At 40.4% G+C, this 20475-nt stretch overlaps 1 protein-coding gene across 1 annotated transcript in view; it reads left to right on the top strand.

Annotated features, from left to right (window-relative positions):
* Positions 1-5864: 5864 nt before the first annotated feature.
* The window catches only part of FAM221A (family with sequence similarity 221, member A), a 50166-nt gene continuing 35555 nt past the window's right edge, over positions 5865-20475 (top strand). Inside the window, exons 1-3 of the mRNA XM_006832282.1 lie at positions 5865-5929; positions 9540-9713; positions 18110-18312. Of these exons, the coding sequence (XP_006832345.1) occupies positions 5865-5929; positions 9540-9713; positions 18110-18312 (442 nt within the window). The remainder of the gene's footprint in view (positions 5930-9539; positions 9714-18109; positions 18313-20475) is intronic.

Below are 20475 nucleotides of genomic sequence, written 5' to 3'. Positions count from 1 at the left end.
GCTATGAGTCAGTACCGACTTGATGGCACCTAACAATAACAACAACCTCCATGAGTATAGGTCAAGTTCATAAAATTGTAGCAATTTACCCTCACTTCCTTTATCAATAATTGTTTTGTTCTTTTATTTTTTTAATCCTCTAGTTGAGTTCTGATTATCAAGCCATCAAGACTAGGCCAAATGGGTACCATATGCAGCTTTGGGTGTTCTTGTGTGTCTCCTCTCACTTCATATAAGCTGGATGCTTCACTCTCAGCTCTAGCCGTCTGTGGTTATTTCCTTGCCATAGGCTCAGGTGTCCTCAGGTCTCACCACACTTTGGACTACCAGCTCTTCCTATTTTCTCTCTCATCTCTAGGTCAACAGGAATCTGTGGACTGTGATTGAACTCAGCCCATCTGTAATGTTTTGTAGGTGTATTTTTTAAGACAACATTTTGTTTTTTAGTAGGTTGATTAGCCTAAATAATTGAATCTGCTTTATTACCAGAAATCCAGTTTTCCTTATATTTTCTTTGAGATTTTCTGCTCTTTAACTTATTAAAGTGAATATTTAGTTTCACTCTTTATTCTTGTCCAAAATATACATTTAAGACTACACATTCCATCTAATAACTGCTTCATTTGTATCTTACGAGCTTTGTTTTAGCGTATTTTCATTATTGTATTTCCAAACTGAATTCTGCTTGTCATTATGACTTCCTTCTTTCTTTATTAGTTATCTAGCCATATTTTGAAATTTTCCAAGTATAAGAAATAATAATTTTCATTTGTTAGTTTTTTTTCCAATGTGACCAATATAACAAACTTGTTAATTCCTTAACTCTTCTATATTTGTTACTATTTTTTTCTAATCTGTATGAACCACCAATTACTAATACAGCAGTGCTTAGAAAAAAAAAAAATCTTGTTAATGTCTAGCACTTCTGGAAATCTTTCCAGGTCCTATCTCCATTTCATCACATGGCCATTTGTTTATCTTCTCTGGAGAAATGTCTATTCAATTTCAAATTTTTTTGTGAATTGAAAGAAGGTTTACAGATAGATCATCACCTTTACATTGAAAAAATTATAGTTAATAGTAGTAGTAGTTAGGTGCTATCGAGTTGGTACTGACTCATAACGCCCTTATGCTCAACAGAAAGAAACACTGCCCCATGCTGGGCCAACCTCACAATCATTGCTGGGCCTGGGTCCATTGCTGCCACCACTGTGCCAACAACCCATCTCGTTCAGGATCTTCCTCTTTCTTCAACCCTCTACTTTACAAAACATGATATCCTTCTCCAGTGACTGGTCCCTCCTGATAATATGTTTGAAGTGTGAGAGATGAAGTCCGGCTATCCTAGCTTCCAAAGAGCACCCTGGCTGAATGTCTTCCAACACAGATCTGTTTGTTCTTTTGGCAGTCCATGATATATATCTATATATCTATATCTATATCTGGAGTCCTGGTGTAGTGCTGTAGGCTAATGCATCAGACTGCAAAGTCATTTGAACTACAAGGTCAGTGGTTCAAGCTCACCAGCTGTTCCTCCGAAACCCTATACAGGGTCGCTATGGGTCAGAATCTACTCAATGGCACAACAACAATCGTATTTTGTTTTACTGCAATGATTACAATCTCCTCCATGCGCCCTCGGTTAACAGTATTTACCTGTATTCTTGCTTTGCTTTGGTGTACACACAAACATGAGGTATATATAAATGTTAAACAGCCAAGGGGCACATTTTGCAAGCTAGCCTCCTGCCTGCCAACACACAGCCTTTCTCTTTCTATTAGTCTAGAGTGCTCAGCTGCTCTTTCTTTCCATACCATCACCCTATGCCTCTGTCTCTGGTGTCACTGCTTCTCTGGTTAGGATCTCACATGCCATTCTTGCTCTTCCATCTTTATGGTCCTTGGTTCCTTATTCATGGAATGCACTACTCCTCCCTTTTTTGTTACACAACTTCTACCTTTACAGTTGTGGCAATCGCAGGTAGTCATGATAACAATTACCCACTATTGAATCAAAAGAATTCTATGCCCATCTCCTTTCACCATAAGCATCTAGAGTAGATTAAAACTATTCAGTGGGGATTCTACCTTCCCCACCTCACTCTGAAACGAAATTCCCTCTTGAAAACTTGTAAGCCAGCCACTTTGTACCTTTATAGACTCCCAGTCCTTGGTACTTATAATATTCTCTAACAGCATAACTCAATGCATCAATTCTTCTGTGGTCTTCCTTATTCACTGCCCAGCTTTTGTATGCATCTGAGGTTATTGAAAATACCATGGCTTGGCTCAGGCACACCTTAGTCTTCAAGCTGACATCTTTGCTCTTCAAGACTTTAAAGAGGTCTTCTGCAGCAGATTTACCTAATGCAATACGTCGTTTGATTTCTTGACTGCTGCTTCCATGAGTGTTGATGGTGGATCCAAGCAAAATGAAGTCATTGACAACATTAATCTTTTCTCCATTCATATGAATTTTGTTTATTGGTTCTGTGGTGAGAATTTTTTATTTCTTTACATTGAAATGCAACCCATACCGAAGGCTGTGGTCTTTATTCTTCAATAAGTATTTTAAGTTCTCTTCATTTTCAGCAAGCAAGGTTGTATCATCTGCATAGTACAGGTTGTTAATGGTTCTTCCTTTGGTCCTGATGCCATGTTTTTCTTCATAAAATCCAGCTTTTGGAATTATTTGCTCAATATACATATTGAATAAATATGGTGAAAGAATACAACCCTGTTGCACATCTTTCCTAATTTTAAACCATTCGGTGTTCCCTTGCTCTGTTCAAACAACTGTCTTTTGGTCTATGTAAAGGTTTCTTGTGAGCACAATTAAGTGTTCCAGATTACTCATACTTCACAATTTTGTCCATAGTGTGTCATGATCCATACTATTGAAGGTCTTTGCGCTGTCAATAAAGCACAGTTAAACATTTCTGGTATTCTTTGTTGTCAGTCAAGATCCATCGACGTCAGTAATGATACCTGCATTCCAGGTCCTCTTCTGAATCTAGCTTGAACCTCTGGAAGTTCTCTGTCAATGTATGGTTGCTGCCATTTTTAGAATACCTTTAGTAAAACTTTGTTCACATGAGATATCAATGATATTGCCTGATGATTTCCACATTCCGTTTGGGGATGTCTCTTTGGAATGGGCACAAATACGGATCTCTTCCAGTCAGTTGGCCAGGTAGCTGTCCTCCAAATCTCTTGGCATAGATGGATGAGTGCCTCTAGAGCTGCATCAGTTTGTTGAAATATCTCAATTTGTATTCCATCAATTCCCGGTGCCTTGTTCTTTGTCAATGCTTTCAATGCACCTTGAACTTCTTTCAGGATCATTGTCTCTTGATCATATGCTACCTCTTGAAATGGCTGAACATTGACCATTTCTTTTTGGTACAGTGATCCTGTATTCCTTCCATCTTCTTTTGATGCTTTCTGAATCATTCAATAATTTGCCCATAGAATCTCATAATATCACAAATTGAGGTTTGAATTTTTCCTTCATTTCCCCCAGCTTGAGAAATGCTGAGTGTATTCTTCCCTTTTGGTTTTCTAACTCCAGGTCTTTGCACATTTCATTATAATATTTGACTATCTTCTCTAACTGACCTTTGAAAGTTTCTGTTCAGCTCTTGTACCTCCTCACTTCTTCCATTTGCTATAGCATCTTTATGCTCAAGGACCAAATTCAGAGTGTCATCCGACATCCATTTTGGGCTTTTCCTTCTTTCTTGTTTTCTTAGTGACCTTTTGATTCTTCCTGTATCATGATCTTCTCGTCTTTAATAATCAAATTTGTTCTTGAGATGGTCTTTAAATTCAGGTAGAACATATTCAAGGCCATGTTTTGGCTCTCATGGAGTTGTTTTAATGTTCTTCAGCTTCAATATGAAATTACACATTAGCAATTAATGATCTGTTTCACAGTCAGCCCCTGGCTTTGCTTTGGCTGATGATATTGAGTTTCTCCAAAGTCTCTTCCCACAGTTGTAGTCAGTTTGATTTCTGTGTATTACAGCTGGTGAGATCCATGTTTATAGTTGCTTTTACATTGTTGAGAGAAAGATATATATAATGAATAAGTCTTTGGTCTTGCAAAATTCTATCATGTTATCTCTAGCATCATTTCTGTCTCCAAGACCGTATTTTCCAATTACTGATCCTTCCTCTTTGTTCCCATTCTTTGCATTCCAACCACCAGTAATTATCAATGCATCTTAATTGCATGCTTGATCAATTTCAAACTGAAGATTTTGGTAGAATTCTTCAATTTTGTCATCATTGGCTTTAGTGGTTGGTGCATAAATTTGAATAATAGTGGTATTATATGGTCTTCCCTGTACATTTATGGGTATCCTATCACATACAGTATTGTTATTTCAAGACAGATCTCCTTTTAAATCTATTAGATTGTAAAACTAACCAATCCTGACATTAGAGTCCTGTACACCCTATTTGCATGGTCCCACCCAATCTTGGTGCTGTAGGATCACCATTGGACTGTGAACCATAAGGTCGGCTGTTCAAATCCACCAGTGGCTCCTTGGAAATCTTATACAAGGTGCTATGAGTTGGAATCAACTCAATAGCACCTAACGACAACAACAATGGAACTACAGAAGAAGTCTAGCAGTCTGCTTTTGTTGATAAAAACAAAATAAATCAAAACAACCCTATGGAGCACTTCTACTCTGTAACAACAAGCAGTCACAGAATTCACTTCATGGCAGCAGGTTTATGGGTCAATGCTGTTCCCCAGGGAGTCCCTTTAAGGCGTCCTTCCCGAGTAAAGATGGATTTTCCTGTTCTTTTTTAGGTTACTAACATTCCTGGTGTGGCTCTTTAGGATTAACATTTTATTGCAAGGTCAGTTTGAACAGCAAGGTTGGCGGTTCAAACTCGCCAGCTGCTCCTTGGAAATCCTAAACAGGGTAACTATGAGTAGGAACCTACTCGATGTACTTAACAACAACAACAAGCTAAATTAATACTGGAGTCCTGATGTGGCGCTGTAGCATAGCACCGGACCCCAAGGTCGGTTTGAATTGGACGGTCGGCAGTGGCTCCTGGAAACCCTATACAGTGTCATTATGAATAGGTACCCACTCGACAGCACTAAACAGCAACAACAAATTAATAGCTAAGATCCTGGTTGGTGCAAATGGTCAAACACTCAACTGGACATTAACTAACAACAAATTGTGGTCAAGTTACCAACTGCATACTAGTTGAACTTTTAGTAGATTTTGTGCAGGATCTTTCCGAAAGCACAAAAAAACACAAAAGTCTAACAAGATAGTTTCTACTTATTTCTCCTTAAACATTGTCATTCGCTGTCTTTTAAGAACATGTTGTTTTTGTGACATCCAAACCCAATAACTAGTGTATATCACGATTTTCAAAACTCCCGTTTTGAAAAGACTGGTGAATATGGGAAGGCGGGTATAATACCAAAACTTCACAAAACCACTTATATTTCAATAGATGCATTACGTGAAAAGCGCTATGCAAAGAAAGAGGCCATTTCTTGTACATCTCTTGTATGCAACGCATTGAACTCTTCATTGTTTCACATGGAGATATGCAGACTCAGGAAAAGGGGCAGGTGACAGTCGCAAGGTTTGAGGAGGGCGGTATAGAGCTTGGTTAGAGCAGGGTTCTCGAGCCCCCGCGTGGGCGGTCTTCAGCCTGGCCAATCAGGAGGACGGTGAGAGGGGGCGCGGCCTCGATGGAAGTAGGAGTGGTCCGGGTGGCAGGAGGCGGGGTGGGGCAGATTCTAGCTCCTCGGGCTTCGGATCTCGCGCTGTGAGGATTGGAGACGCTGGACGCGGGCTGCTTTCCGTCACCTGGGAGCCATGGAGCGGCTGACGTTGCCTCCCGGCGGCGCGGAAGCCATAGACGAGTACCTGGAGTATCGAAGGTGAGTGGGGCGGCTCCGGGCAGGGAACCCGCGCCTCGGCGGCTCCACTGGAGGAGGGCTAGTGGAGCAGGCAGGGACCCCGGGCAGAGCGCCGAGATCCCGAAATCCCTTTCTGGGCTGTTGGGGAAGGTTTGGATAGTTCCAGTTTGGCCTTTGAGTAATTGTTTATTGTAGTGATACGTAGTTTTATTCATCAGTCTTTTTCGAGGCTATTGCAGAGGTCTGCCCTCTCTACTTCCAGAAGGGATTGTTAACTCTAGGTTTATGTAAAGGTATAATCGTTTCTTCTAAATGGCCATGGAGGGATTGCACATTGAGTACTAGGGCCCTATACAAGCTAGTAGGTCTAAAGGGTTCGTTACTTCAGTAATAGGGTAAGTTGAGAACTATCAGAGTTGCTCCCAAACCTGGAGGTGTTGGTTTCAAGAGAAATACGCTGACTGGTGTTGTCTGCATGGCTCCGGGAACAGAAAGGCAGCGACCCCTTTAGCGGCTTTGGACGTGATTCTTTGTCCTAAGCCTGAGCCCTCACCAAGGCCTATGCATCTGGGGCGGCGTGTTATTTGGGCTCATAAGAAATCGTCCTGAAAGTTAGGAAACTGGACAGATGGGAATTACTGGAGAGGGCAGGCGGGAGGGCGTGTGTGTACTGGCGGGAAGTCTGAGACAGAGTGGCGGCTGGGCTTAACGTCGGTCTCAGCACTTCGCCCAGGGGGTGTCTGGTCAGACGCTCTCCCAGCTCACTGCCGCCGGTGTATAGTTTTGGGAAGTGTTAAAACTGCGTGAATATTCGAAGTCGGAATAGTGAGGACTGACGTTAAGGAGCTAGTGGCTCAATCCTCATCCCTAGATCAGGTTGGTCCAGGTAATCATGGGATACCTGGCACCTTCCACCCAGCTTTCAGCCTGGGCAGAGCCTGCCCTTTTAGACTCCAGTTTTTCCCATCGGAACAAGTTTCTGGCCCCTGATGGTGACTGATCCTTTAGATATGTAGCTTCTGGGCCTCCACTTGTAGTCTCTTGCCTGGCCCAGAATATGTTAGGAGAGGGTGGGAAATTATTTTTGCAAGCATAAATGATCTGAAACATTTCTCTATAAAAGTATGTAGGTGAGAGGGGGTGTTTGGATGTGGACTTGAGTTTCCACAAAGTCAAGGATGGGTCAACTGGTCAGGTATAGGGTAAAAATAAATGGAATCAATACTAAGGTATATTTTTTTTTAATGGGCATTAGTTGTATTTTCTGCTACATTTTAAAATTGTTAGTTCCATTATTATGGGATTTATTAGCAAAGTTAGCAGGTTACAATTCCAGATCCTCACTCAGCTCTAGTTCTGTGAGTTAGCAAACCTAGCTTTCCTGATTAAGTGTCTGAAAGCACCTCACTCCTGGTAAAGGCACTCAGCTCTACTTGCTCCATGGCCAAGAAAATTGCTCTCTGCTTAGTCTGGTATTCTTGGTTCTCTGCTACTACCACTCTACCACTTGGTTCTCTGCCACTTAATGGCAACACCACTTTTTCGCTCGGGCATCTTGAAGTTCAGAGGATGAGCTCCACTCATGACTCTCTTCTTTCTTTGTAGTCCTGAGAGCTCCTGATCCCACCTCTGAGATGGCTCACTTTATACCTAGTGAATGGCAGAACCTTCCAGTTATTAGAGTGCCACACACCCTATTTGCATGCTCCTATCTAGTCGTTTTTGGAGTCCTGGTGTGGTGCTGCGAGTTAATGCTCTGGACTGCAAAGTTAATTTGAACTGCAAGGTCGGCAGTTCAAGCTCCCTAGCTGCTCTTTGGAACCCTGTACAGGGTCACTGTGGGTTGGAGTCATTTCAACAGCACTCAGCAACAAACAACAACAATGCAGTCATTTGATGGGAATTATGGAGTCCTAGTGTGGTGCTGTGGGATAATATATTGGACCACAAGATTGGCTTGAACTGCAAGATCGGTGGTTCAAGCTCACCAGCCGCTCCTTGGAAACTCTATACTGTGTTGCTTTAAGTTGGAACTGACTAGACAGTACTTAACAGCAACAACATAAAGACTATGGCTAGAAGAGCCAGGCTAAGCAAATTTACTACTCTGCGTTTAAGAGCAAGTTTCAGAGTCACTAATGACATCCATTTTGGTTGTTTCTTTTTTTCCTGTTTTGCTTTCTTTATATGTGATGTTCTTGATTTCATTCCACAACTCATATGGTCTTCAGTCATAAGTGTTTAATGCGTCGAGATGGCCTCTAAACTCAGGTGGGATATATTCAAGGTCTTATTTTGGCTCTTGTGGAATTGTTTTAATTTTCTTCAGTTTCCACTTGAAATTGCATATGAGCTACTGATGGTCTGTTCTGCAGTTGTTTCCTGGCTTTGTTCTGGCTGATGATATTGAGCTGCTTCATCTCTTTTCACAGATGTGTTTGATTTGTCTCCTGTGAATTTCCTCTGTCTGAAGTGTGTGTGGCTATTTGCAATGAATAAGTCATTGGACTTCAAAAATTCTATTGGATTGCTTACATTGTTTCTATCACCAAGGCCTTTTTTTCTAGCAACTGATCCTTGGTTCCAACTTGTACATTCCAATCACCAGTGTCAATGTTTCTTGATTACATGTTTGATCAGTTTCAGACTGCAGAAGTTGATAAAAATCTTCTATTTCTTCATTTTTGTTTGGCATTAGTAGGTGATGAGTAAATTTGAATAGTAGTTGTATTGTCTGGTCCTCCTTGTGTTGTTAAGTTTCATTGAGTCTGGTCTGACTCTAGGAGCAGCAAGTAGGTTTGAACTGCCAATCTTGTGGTTAGCAGCCCAGTGCTTCTCCCATAATGCCACACCAGCTCTTCCTTGTAGGTGTATGGCTATTATCCTATCATTGATAAGGTTTTCAGGAAAGATCTTGAAATGTTCTTTTTTTATGATGAATGCAATGCCATTCCTCTTCAATTTGTCATTTCTGGCATATTAGACCAACAGCCCTTGTGGTGCAATGGGTTAAATAAGTACTGAACTGCTAACCACAAGGTTGGTATTTGAAATACTAGTGGTATTATTTACAGCATCACAACAGCCACATCTAAACCAGCATCACATGAAAAACTGTCCAGCGAGTGGTGGAAGGAATATACAAGGCCTTCCGTATTCATCGTGGTTACCCCTGCATAGTGTATGGAGCTGACAAATGTTTGTTGAAATGTTTTTAAAGTTCAGGGTATTTTGGTACTTGTTTTAAAGAAAGAAAATGTTAGAACTTTGAGCACTTTGTAGTCTAGCTTTCAGTGAGAAAAATGAGCATGTGTGCTTCAGAATCAAATAAGAAATTGAGATGAATGAATACCTGATGATTTGTGAGCATGTTCTATCAGTAAATGCCATTATCAGTAAACTCAGATGTCATGCATTTCATTGAGTTTCTGTTAATTTTGTTTTATATGCTAGTCAATAGTCCTTTTTTTTTTTTTTTTTAACATGTGTATGATTTTAGCATGTGTCTACAGTCAAAGATGAAAGTTGAAGAAGCCTTTCCTTTGACTACAGGTGTAGTTTAGATCTAGTTTAGAGATTAGTATTTTAATCTGGAGAAGAGATCCTTAAGAGAAGTGTTTTTTTGTTGTAGAATTGTTGGTGAGGATGACGGCGGGAAACTTTTTACTCCTGAAGAATTTGAAGAATACAAAAGGAAAGTTTTACCTATGCGTGTACAGAACCGATTATATGTGAGCTGGCGATCACCGACTGGAATGGACTGTAAACTTGTGGGCCCAGAGACTCTCTGTTTTTGTACACATAGGTAAGATATTTTATTGCTAAATTTATTATTAGAAATAGAAAACCATACCACAGCATATCTTCTTTCCATAAATAGCATTGTTTGTGATGACTGAGAAACTTTAGTAGGCCTTTATCTACTAAGGAGCTGTAGAAGGGCTGTGGGATAAGCCTTGGACTGTTAACTGCAAGGTTGGAAGTTCAAACCTGCTAGGTGCTCCACAGGAGAAATATGAGGCTGTCTGCTCCAGAGAGATTTACAGTCTTGGAAACCTTATATGAGTCAGAATTGACTTGATGGCAGTAGATATGGTTTGGTATACTAGAAATTATCTAAAGGGTTTTTTAAATTATCATTTAAAAATTTCTGTCATATTAGAACACATCATGGAACTTATTTCTGTAAACTATAAAAAAGATACCAATGCTCTCTGGCTTTGTTAGGGGTCTTTGATGTGGACCAGAGAACAGAGTCTTCTCACTCCCGTTCGACAAGGTGGAGGACAGATTGACTGACAGGATTGATTTAAGCATTGCTTGAGTTGAATCACACTAATCATATGTTCTCCCCACCCAGTTTGTCATACTGGGATTGGGGTGGTTTTGTGTTTCTATCATGCTGGCAACTATACTACCAGTATTTCACATACCAGCAAGGGTCACCCATGGTGGACAGGTTTCAGCAGACCTGCCAGACTATGACAGATTAGGAAGAAAGGCCTGGTAAGCTACTTCAAAAATTATCCAATGAAAACCCTAAGAGCACAGCAGCATACTGCTGATATGGTACAGAAAGATGACCCTTCTAGATTGGAAGGCACTCAGAATCTATAGTGACTGTCACAAACTCGAGCAGACCAATGACTATGCCAATTCCATAGGACCAGCAGCATTTTGTTCTGTTGTACGTGGGATCACCGTGAGTCAGAGTCTTCTCAGTGGCAACTAAAAATCACGTTGTTAAGTGCCGTCGAGTCGATTCTGACTCATAGCGACCCTATATAGGTTTTCCAAGGAGCAGCTGGTGAGCTTGAACCACTGACCTTGCAGTTCAAACGACTTTACAGTCTGATGCATTAGCCCACAGCGCCACACCAGGATTCAAAAAACTAGGTTATCCATGTATAAATAGAAGCATTTCTTATCTGCATTCACCAGTCTTCTTTTATACTTTAAGAAACTGCTCTTGGTACCTTCCTTTAAATAAAAATGTATGTCTTTTGCTTTTTTTTAAATTATAAGTGATCGTGTTCCAAGAAGAGCACATTGAGGTAAGGAAATACATAAGGCTAAGTCATTGATGTGTGTTGCCCATGCCTGAGGTTTACGTTTTGTATGTGCTTGCCTTTGAATTTTACTGCCACCACAGGTCACAGTTTGAGCTCAAAATGGCCCAGCTGCTTTACAAAGCAGTCGCTGAGCCTAGTATGTATTTGTAGGTAGCAGCTTTAATGTTCTGTCCTAAAGGAATGATTAAAGGGGAACTGCCCATTCTCATAGGAATTTCTGGGGTTCTTTCTTATGACTCTTTGTATGGTTGCTATTTACAAACTTTGTTTGTCAGAGGTTTCTTAGGCAGATGCTAGGATGAGTAATGTTTTCTATAGATTGACTTTAAACTTAGCAACCCCAACCAAAAACACCGTGGAGGAATGGAAGGTGGAAGAATGGATAATGAGGATATATTGCTGTCCTTTAGAACTGAAGAGTTATGTAAATTTGTAATTGTTTTGTAATTTACTCTTGTACGAATTTAGTGTCAGTCCCTTTATCCATGTATGCTGTTTTTGTTCGCCGTTGAGTTGGTTCCAACTCAGAGCGATCTTGTGTAGGGTCTCCAAGGGCATCTGGTGACCAGTCCAGTGCTTATTCTACAGTGACACACCAGGGCTCTGATGTATATATAATTTATGCCAAAAACCCAAGCCAAACCCCTTGCCATCAGGTTGATTCCAACTCACAGTGACCCTATAGGGCAGAATAGAACTGCCTCAGGGTTTCCAAGCCTGGAATTGTTACGGAAGGGAGCAGCTGGTGAGCACCTCAGCCACCCTTCCTTCAGGGCTTCCTCAGAACACAATGCTGTAATTGTTGTCAAGTGCCGTCAAGTCTGTTCCAACTCCTAGCGACCCTGTGTAAGGTTTCCAAGGAGCAGCTGGTGAGTTGGAACCACCGACCTTGTGGGTATCAGTCCAGTGCTTATCCTACAGTGCCACACCAGGACCCTGAAAATAGATCCAACCAACTCCAGTGGAAAACTTTTTCTTTGGTGTTTGCTATGAAATGAGATCTCTGCTCAATCTGTTTTTACCCCCCATTATATACACAGAGCGGGAGAAAGATGAGGCTTTCTACTCCCGTAAAGATTTACACCCTCGGAAACCCTGTGCAGGGTCGCTATGAGTCGGTTCCGACTCCACGGCACATAACAACAACAACATATACACAGAAGGAACCCTGGTAGTTCATTACTTAAAGTGCTTGACTGCTAACCAGAAGTCAGTGGTTCAAACACACTGGTCCCTCTACAGGAGAAAGATGTGTCCATCTGCTTCCTTAGGCTTACAGCCTTGGAGACCCTATGAGGCAGTTCTGCGCTGTCGCTGTGAGTTGGAATCCGCTTGATGGCTGTGTTTTATGTACATGAATATTAAGTAAAATTGGGAATATGTATATATAAATGTAGAAACAAGACTCACCACCAAAGCCAGCTGCTGTTACATATATTTTTATTGTATTCATATAATTTCATCACATAGTTTTTTTGGTTGTTGTGCATCCTTCAGTGTGGATTACAATTCAATGCAGAGAAAACAAAAATCCTTAACTGTAACAATAAACAATATCATGATAAATAGAGAAAATACTGAAGTTGTCAAGGACTGCATTTTACTTGGCTCTGCAATCTATATTCATTGAAGTTGTTGTTAGGTGCCATCGAGTCGGTACCGACCCATAGTGACCTTATATACAGCAGAACAAAACACTGCCTGGTACTGGGCCAACCTCACCACTGTTGCCATGCATGACCCCACTGATGCTGCCACCTTGCCAGTCCATCTCACTGGGGGGTCTTCCTCTTTTTCTCTGACCTTCTACCTTACCAAACATGATATCCTTCTCCAGTGACTGGTCCCTCCTGACAAGAAGCAGTCAAGAAATCAAATCACGTATTGCACTGGGCATATCTGCTGCAAAAGATCTCATTAGTGTGAAAGAGCAAAGATGTCATTTTGAGGACCAGACCTGAGCCATGGTCTTTTCAGTTACCTCATGTGTGTGAAAGTTTATGCATTTGAAATATGGTTTTGGCAAAGAATATTGAAAATACTATGGACTGCTGAAACAAAAAAAATCTGTTTTGAAGGAAGTATAGCTAGAATAGTCCTTAGAAACAAGGATGTCAAGACTTTGTCTCACATTTTTTTAACATATTATCCAGGAGGGACCATTCCCTGGGAAAGAACATTGGTAAAGTAGAGGATCATCATAAAAGAGGAAGGTTCGCAACAGGATGGATTGGCTCAGTGCCTGGACTGATGGGCTTGAGCATAATGATCGAGGATGGTGCAGAACTGGGCAGTGTTTTATTCTGTTGTGCATGGCACCACTGTGAGTCCGAATGGCACCTAACAACAATATAAAATATTGAGACTTTCTTTTTTTATGACAGGATCACATAAACATACTCCCATATTGTTATGTAGTAATTATAAACAAGATTAAAATTTTTTTCCTAAAATGTTTTGATTTCCTTTTTCATAGCTTTACAACAGGATTTGTTTATTTAAACAAACACTTGCCAAATCACTACCCTAATGAAATATTCGGAAACAAAGGCAGCCATAGAAACGGAAACATGTATGTACTGTTTTTATTAAGGAGCCCTGGTTGTATAGTGGATCATGAGCTGGCTACTAACTGCAAGGTCAGCAGTTTGAATCTAACCATTGCTCTGTGAGAGAAAGATGAGACTTTCTAGTCCTGTAAATATTTACAGCCTTGAAAATCACACACAGGGTCACTCTGAGTTGGAACTCACTCTGTGGCACACAACCACCACCACTGCTTTTATTGTAATTATGGTCGTTAGCCGAATGAAAATAAATAAAGTTTAAAATGCTAGAAAACCTTTTGGGTAAGTTAATGACACAGTTTTTTGAATATTCATGTGATAGAATTTGATTCTTTTTTTTGGTGCCAGTTGCAAACATAAAGTTAAACAATAAAGTCAGAGAACTTTAAGGTCAAAAGGAGACCAGTTCAGTAAGATTAATTATTTGTGTCCTTGAGTCCCTGGAAGTTGACAATGCCTGTTACCCTATCTACTTTAACAAAGAATGTCATTTTAATGAGTCGATTCGAGAGAAGCTTCTCCTACTCCTCATCAGATCTAGAAGTTGTGCTAGCCTCTTCATTGCTGGTCTCCTATAGTGCTTTGCTATTAGGTGCCACCAAGTTGGTTCCCACTCAGTCCCCCTGTGTACAACAGAATGAAATACTGCCAGCTCCTACACCATCCTCACAATGGTTGTTAGTTTTGAGCCCATTGTTGCAGCCGTTGTTTTCATTTGTCTCACCGAAGGTCTTCTTTTTCTCTGACCCTCTACTTTTCCAAGTGTGGTGTCCTTTTCCGGGGACCAGTCGTTCCTGATCACACATCAAATGACATGAGATTGTCTCGGCATCCTTGGCTCTTAGGAGTGTTCATTTTGGCTGAACTTCTTTCAAGAGAGATTTATTTGTCCTTCTGGCAGTCCAGGTTATTGTTCTATAATTGTTGTTGTTGTTAAGTGCCGTTGAGTCAGTTCTGACCCATAGCGACCCTGTACAGGGTTTCCGAGGGTGTAAATCTTTACGGGAGTAGAAAGCCTCATCTTTCTCCTGCGGAGCGGCTGGTAGTTTCGAACCGCTGACCTTAAGGTTCACAGCCCGATTCGTAACCACTACGCTACCAGAGCTCCTTATTGTTGTATAATAGTTGTTGATAAGTGCTGTCAAGTCGGTTCTGAGTCATAGTGACCCTGTATGGGGTTTCCAAGGAGTGGCTGGTGAGCTCGAACCTTGCGGTTCAAAACAACCTTGAGGTCTTGCCTTCCACACTGGAGACCGGGGTTCAATTCCTGGTAAACGTGCCTCAAATGCAGCTACTATCTGTCTTTCAATAGAGAGTTGCATGGTGCTATGATGCTGAAGAAGTTTTCATGGTGCTTCCAGTTCCAGACTAAGACAGCTAGGAAAAAATCCTGGCAGTGAACTTCCAGAAAATCAGCCCTTGAAAATCTTCTGGGTCACAGTAATCTGAGTCTGTTGGTCTGGGGTTGCCATGAGTTGGGGTGATCTGATGGCAGCTGACATACTCAGTTTCAGCATTACTCTTTGTTTCTGTACCCATTTGTATAGTATCAATCAAAACTTGATTCAGAAGGTGTGATTTGCTCAAACGTAAGTTACAACACTGTTGAATCATTTTTTGCAACAGCTTGTTTTAACTGACTCTGCCTTTCTGACAAAAGCATAATATTTTCATCAAGTAAATTCTGTTCTTTAGCCTTTTAATATATCTTCATCACTGCAGTTAAGATTCAGCAGTTGTTGTGATGTGCTGTGGAGTCGCTTCCTACTCATAGCGACCCTGTACAGGGTTTCTGAGTCTATAAATCTTTAGCAGGAGCAGAAAGCCTCATCTTTCTCCCATGGAACAGCTGGTAGTTTCAAACTGCTGACCTTGTGGTACGAAGCCCGATTTGTAACCACTGTGCTACCAGAGCTCCTTACAGAAGCAGTACAGGTCTGTTTTTCTAAAGAGAGAAGTGTTTCAATGATTTATTGAAGTCTCTCTTCGATTACAGGTTTATTAAAGAAAAATAATTAGAAATGAAGAGATGCATAGAGCATGGCCTGGGAGGATCCCCAGCGTGGGACATAAATGTCCTGCAAAAAAAGAGTCACAGTTTCCCAAGCCCTGATGCTTTTCACCAAACAGGAAGCTCCACTAACACTATTTTTGGCATTTGTATACTATTCTAATTAGTTTAGAGGAGTTCAGTTTGTGTTCCCTAGAACTGTGAAAAAGCCTCAGGGGTGTGCCAAGTTGGAAATTCAGGTTAGGAGAAACTTCAATTTTTACTCTTTCCTTTGTCTGAATTTTTTACATATTATAGTTCTTGAAAAGATTTTAGTTAAGAAAGTAATGCATTGCTAAAGAATTTTATAACTACCGTCCAGTGATTTACTTATGTATTCCCTATTCCACCAGGAATCGGGTGTGGTGCTGTAGAATAAGCACTGGATTTCTAACTACAACACGAGTGGTTCGAACTTGCCAGCTGTTCCTTGGAAACCCTTTATATAGGGTCTCGCTGTGAGTTGGAACTGACTTGATGGCACTTAACAACAACATTTCCTTATCATCAGCATTTTCTTTATATATTTATGTATTTGCTAATATTATCTTTATGGATAAAGCTCTTTCCTTAAAGTGGTGGTTGTGTGCTACCAACTTGGTTCAGACTCATAGCAACCCAGTAGAGGGTTTCTGAGACTATAAATCCTATGGAGCAACTGATAGATTCCAATGACTAACCTTTGGTTAGCAGTCCAGTTTGTAATCCACGATGCTCCCAGGGCTCCTTTCCTTAAGATACATTCCTAAAAAGTGAACTATCTGGGTCAAAGGGTGAATCTTTTATGTTTCTTAAAACATTATTAAGTATTTTTGCTTTGCCAGCATTTTAATTTACATTTAAAAAGCTTTTTCTTTTTCTTGCTATTTTAAATTTAACTTGCATTTCTTAGATTAAAATTGAGAATAATCAATTCAGTTTTATTGTACTGAGTATCATATTATGAGAAGAAAGTGGATTATTAAAAGATTACATTGTTTTAATAAAGAGCATTGGATTTTAGAAAAAGGTGATTGTTTTGAAGAGTCAATAAGTTACATTAAAATATATTAATACATTTGTTGAGCTTATTTAAATTTTAATAATGAACCTATACAAATACATTTTATTAATACAGTATGATACAAAGATTTTCTATGAAGAACCTTTTTCATATTCTTAAATTACATTTGCATTAAAAAACTTCTGTAGTGTTAAGTATTTTAAGGGAATTACGATTTTTTTTTTATTGCTTGAAAATTCTTCTTAAATAAAGACTAAAGACTTAAAAGAGTGAAGATTTTCTCTGACCAAAGCCACAGAGTTGATCCACATACTGCACGTACCAAAACCCAAACCCATTGCTCTTGAGTTGATCCTGATTCTCAGTGACCCCATAGGACACAGTAGAACCGACCCAGCGGGTTTCTAAGACTGTGGATCTGTGTGGACGCAGACTGCCCTGTCTTTCTCCTGCAGAACTTGACCTTTTTAGTTAGTTTTTGAGCCCTTAACCACTGGACCAGCAGGCCTCCTTTTACTGCATATAAGGTAGTTTACTTTTACCTTATTAGGTGGTACAAAGGAGCCGTGGTGTTACAGTGATTAAGTGCTTGGCTGATAAAGGTCAGCAGTTCTGACCTACCAGCCTTTCTAAGGTTCTGAGAAAGATATGGCAGTCAGTTTCCATAAAGATACATAGGAAACCCTATGGGGTAGGACAGTTTTACTCTGTTGTAAGGAGCTCTGGTAGCATAGTGGTTACGAATCGTGCTGCTAACCTCAAGGTCAGCAGTTCGAAATTTCCAGCTGTTCCGCGGAAGAAAGATGAGGCTTTCTGCTCCTGTAGAGACTTATAGCCTCGGAAACCCTGTGCAAGGTCACTATGAGTCAGAACCGACTCCACGGTACCTAACAACAACAACAAAGGAGCCGTGATAGCTTAGTGGGTTACGAGTTCAGCTGCTAACTGTAAGGTCTGCAGCTTGAATTTACCAGCCGCTCTCTGGGAGAACAAGGAGGCTTTCTACTCCAGTGAAGATTTACAGCTTTGGAACCCCTATACAGGGTCACTGTGAGTCAGAACCGACACCACCACCACCAAAGGATGCTAGGAGTACTGGTGTGACGTTGTAGGATAAGCACTCGACTGCTAACTGCATGGTTGGCAGTACAAGCCCACAAGCTTCTCAAATGATACAGGATTGCTATGAGTTAGAATCAACTCGAAGGTAAAAGGTAGAGAATGTAAACTGTTAACGTGCTTGAGTCCCTCCACCTCAGAAGAAAGGCCTGGTGATCTCCTTCTGAAAAATCAGCCATTGGAAACCTGATGTTGCACAGTTCTACTCTGACACACATATGGCTGTATAAGTCAGGTCAGCTCGATGGTATCTGGTAAGTAAGAACAAGAGAAAAAAAAAAAGCATAATATTTGTATTTGAGAATTCATATTTGCATTTAACAGGAAACAAATGATAATTTTTGTTAATACCTACATTGTATTTATATTTCTTCCTTTTTATGTTTTTAGGTATAAACAACATAAAACTGATTTTGAAACGATGCCACAGCAGCGCCCCATCAGTTTGCCTTGCCAGGTGACTGGCTGCCAGTGCCGGGCTTACCTGTATGTCCCTTTGAATGGCACGCAGCCCATTCGCTGCAGGTGCAAACACTTTGCTGAACAGCACAGTGCAGCGTCTGATTTGATATGCACTGCATGTGAGTTACCTGGTTATACACACATAGCGTGGTACTTTTATTTCTTTAATATTTATGTGCCTTTGTACCAGTTTTATTCAGTTACAGAAGAAATTCCATGGATAGATGCTCTACAATTTTGTTTTGTGGAAAATACATAGGGCTGTTTCTGTTTTTTCCTCATAATGGTGAAATGGTTAAACGGATAGAAGGGTCAGTGGGTGACCTCAGCAGTCACTCCTCAGGATTAACAACCTACTCCCATAAAGATTACCCATTGCTATCTAGGCGATTGCTACTTATGGTGGTGCTGGTGATGGTGGTGTGCCAAGGAGTTGGTTCTGACTTAGAGCGACCCTGCAAAGGGTTTCCAAGGCTGTAAATCTTTACAGGAGCAGAAAGCCTCATCTTTCTCCCACAGAAAACCCGGTAGTTTCAAACTGCTGACCTTGAGGTTAGCAGCCTGACTCGTAACCTTACACTACCAGAGCTCCTTATCACTACTTACAGCAACCCTATATAGAGTTTTGAGACTACATCCTTATGGGAGTACACAGCCCCATCTGTCTCCCACAGAGAAATTGGTAGGCTTGAACTGCTGGCCTGTGATTAGCAGTCCAATACCCAACCCACAAACACCAGCAGACTCCTTCCCGTAAAGATTATAGCTCAGGAAGCCCTAGGGGTTCAGTAGGGTCATTATGAGTTGGAATAGACTCAACAGCTCATAAGGAGAACAGACCTTTTATGCCGGCAGTCATTACGTTACAAGCAGATCAGTTTCAAACTGTGTCTTTATGAATTTGCAGGCATGTGGGAACAGTTGCCTATAGTTCATATTTAGCCTTCTTTTAGTGCAAGAAAAGGCTGATTAAAAGCTGTGCATGTAAAGGTACAAGTGAGGGTGAGTCCAATGAATTTGTTACAAGTAGGGCTTGGTGCAGTAGTTTCAATGTGGGTAAATTTATATAATATTAAAAGGCAACTAACTACAAGTTATCTGTAAGTCAGAGGTTTGCAACCAAGGACTACCTATAATATAAATAGTCCAAGTCATTGTTGTTGTTATTAAGTGATGTTAAGTTGGTTCCGATTCAGCGACCCTGTATAGGGTTTTCAAGGAGTGGCTGATGAGCTTGAACCACTGACCTTGCGGTTCAAACCGATCTTGCAGTCCAGCGCATTAACCCATAGCACCACACCAGGACTCCAGTCTAAATAATAGTAATAGGTTTTAAACAATCACTAGAGCTGATTGAAATTCTTGAATTGTAGGAGTTTAATTAGCTACATTGTACATACAAGTTCTTGAAAAGCATCCTGTAAATCAAAACTTTTTATAATTAGCTGGTAGATTGCTTTGTTATGGCCTAAAATATGATGGTGGTGGTTATGTGCCGTGGAATCGATTCTGACTCACAGCAACCCTGTATAGGGTTTCCCAGGCTGTAAATCTTTATGGGAGCAGAAAGCCTCATCTTTCTTCTGCGGAATTGCTGGCAGTTTCAAACTGCTGACTTTGAGATTAGCAGCCTGATTCATAACCACTATGCTACCAGAGCTCCTTGCCTAAAATATAGGTAAACGAATTATACAGTAATTTTTTTCAAATTAAAAAATTATTATGGTACATATGTAAAACAAAAAGTTTTCTGTTTTGACCATTTTAAAGTGTATAATTTACTGACAATTACATTCATCATGTTACTGAACCCTTACAGTACCTATTTTCAAAAGTGTTTTTCGCCCAGATAGGAATTCAGGACCCTTTAAGTAGTAACTTCCCACTTTTCTCCTCCCAGCTCCTGATATGCACTAATAAACTTTGGTCTCTATTGTGGATACTTCATACAAGTGGGGTGTTATAGTTTATTTACTTAGCGGGATGTTTTCATCAGTTAGCCATTTTGTAGCATGTATCAGTATTCCTTTCTTTTTGATTCCTAGCTAATCCATTGTATGCTTTCCATCTCTGGGTTTGCCTTCCAGTGTAGCTTTTTTTTTTTTTTTAAATTTAAGGTTTTTCTTGTGAATTGCATGAAAGTTTACAGGGCACATCATCAGTTTCACATTCAACAATTCATAAAACATTGATTATAATCCCCCCCATATACCATCAGTTAAATGTATTTCTCTCTATCCACTTTAGCTTTTTAAAAAACACAAACAAAAAACCCACTCAGGCATATATAATAA

This window comes from Chrysochloris asiatica, unplaced genomic scaffold, assembly GCF_000296735.1.
Source record: "Chrysochloris asiatica unplaced genomic scaffold, ChrAsi1.0 scaffold00006, whole genome shotgun sequence".
NCBI lineage: Eukaryota > Metazoa > Chordata > Mammalia > Afrosoricida > Chrysochloridae > Chrysochloris > Chrysochloris asiatica.
Note: the sequence above shows the minus strand (reverse complement) of the source record. Positions and strands in the feature narration are given on the sequence as shown.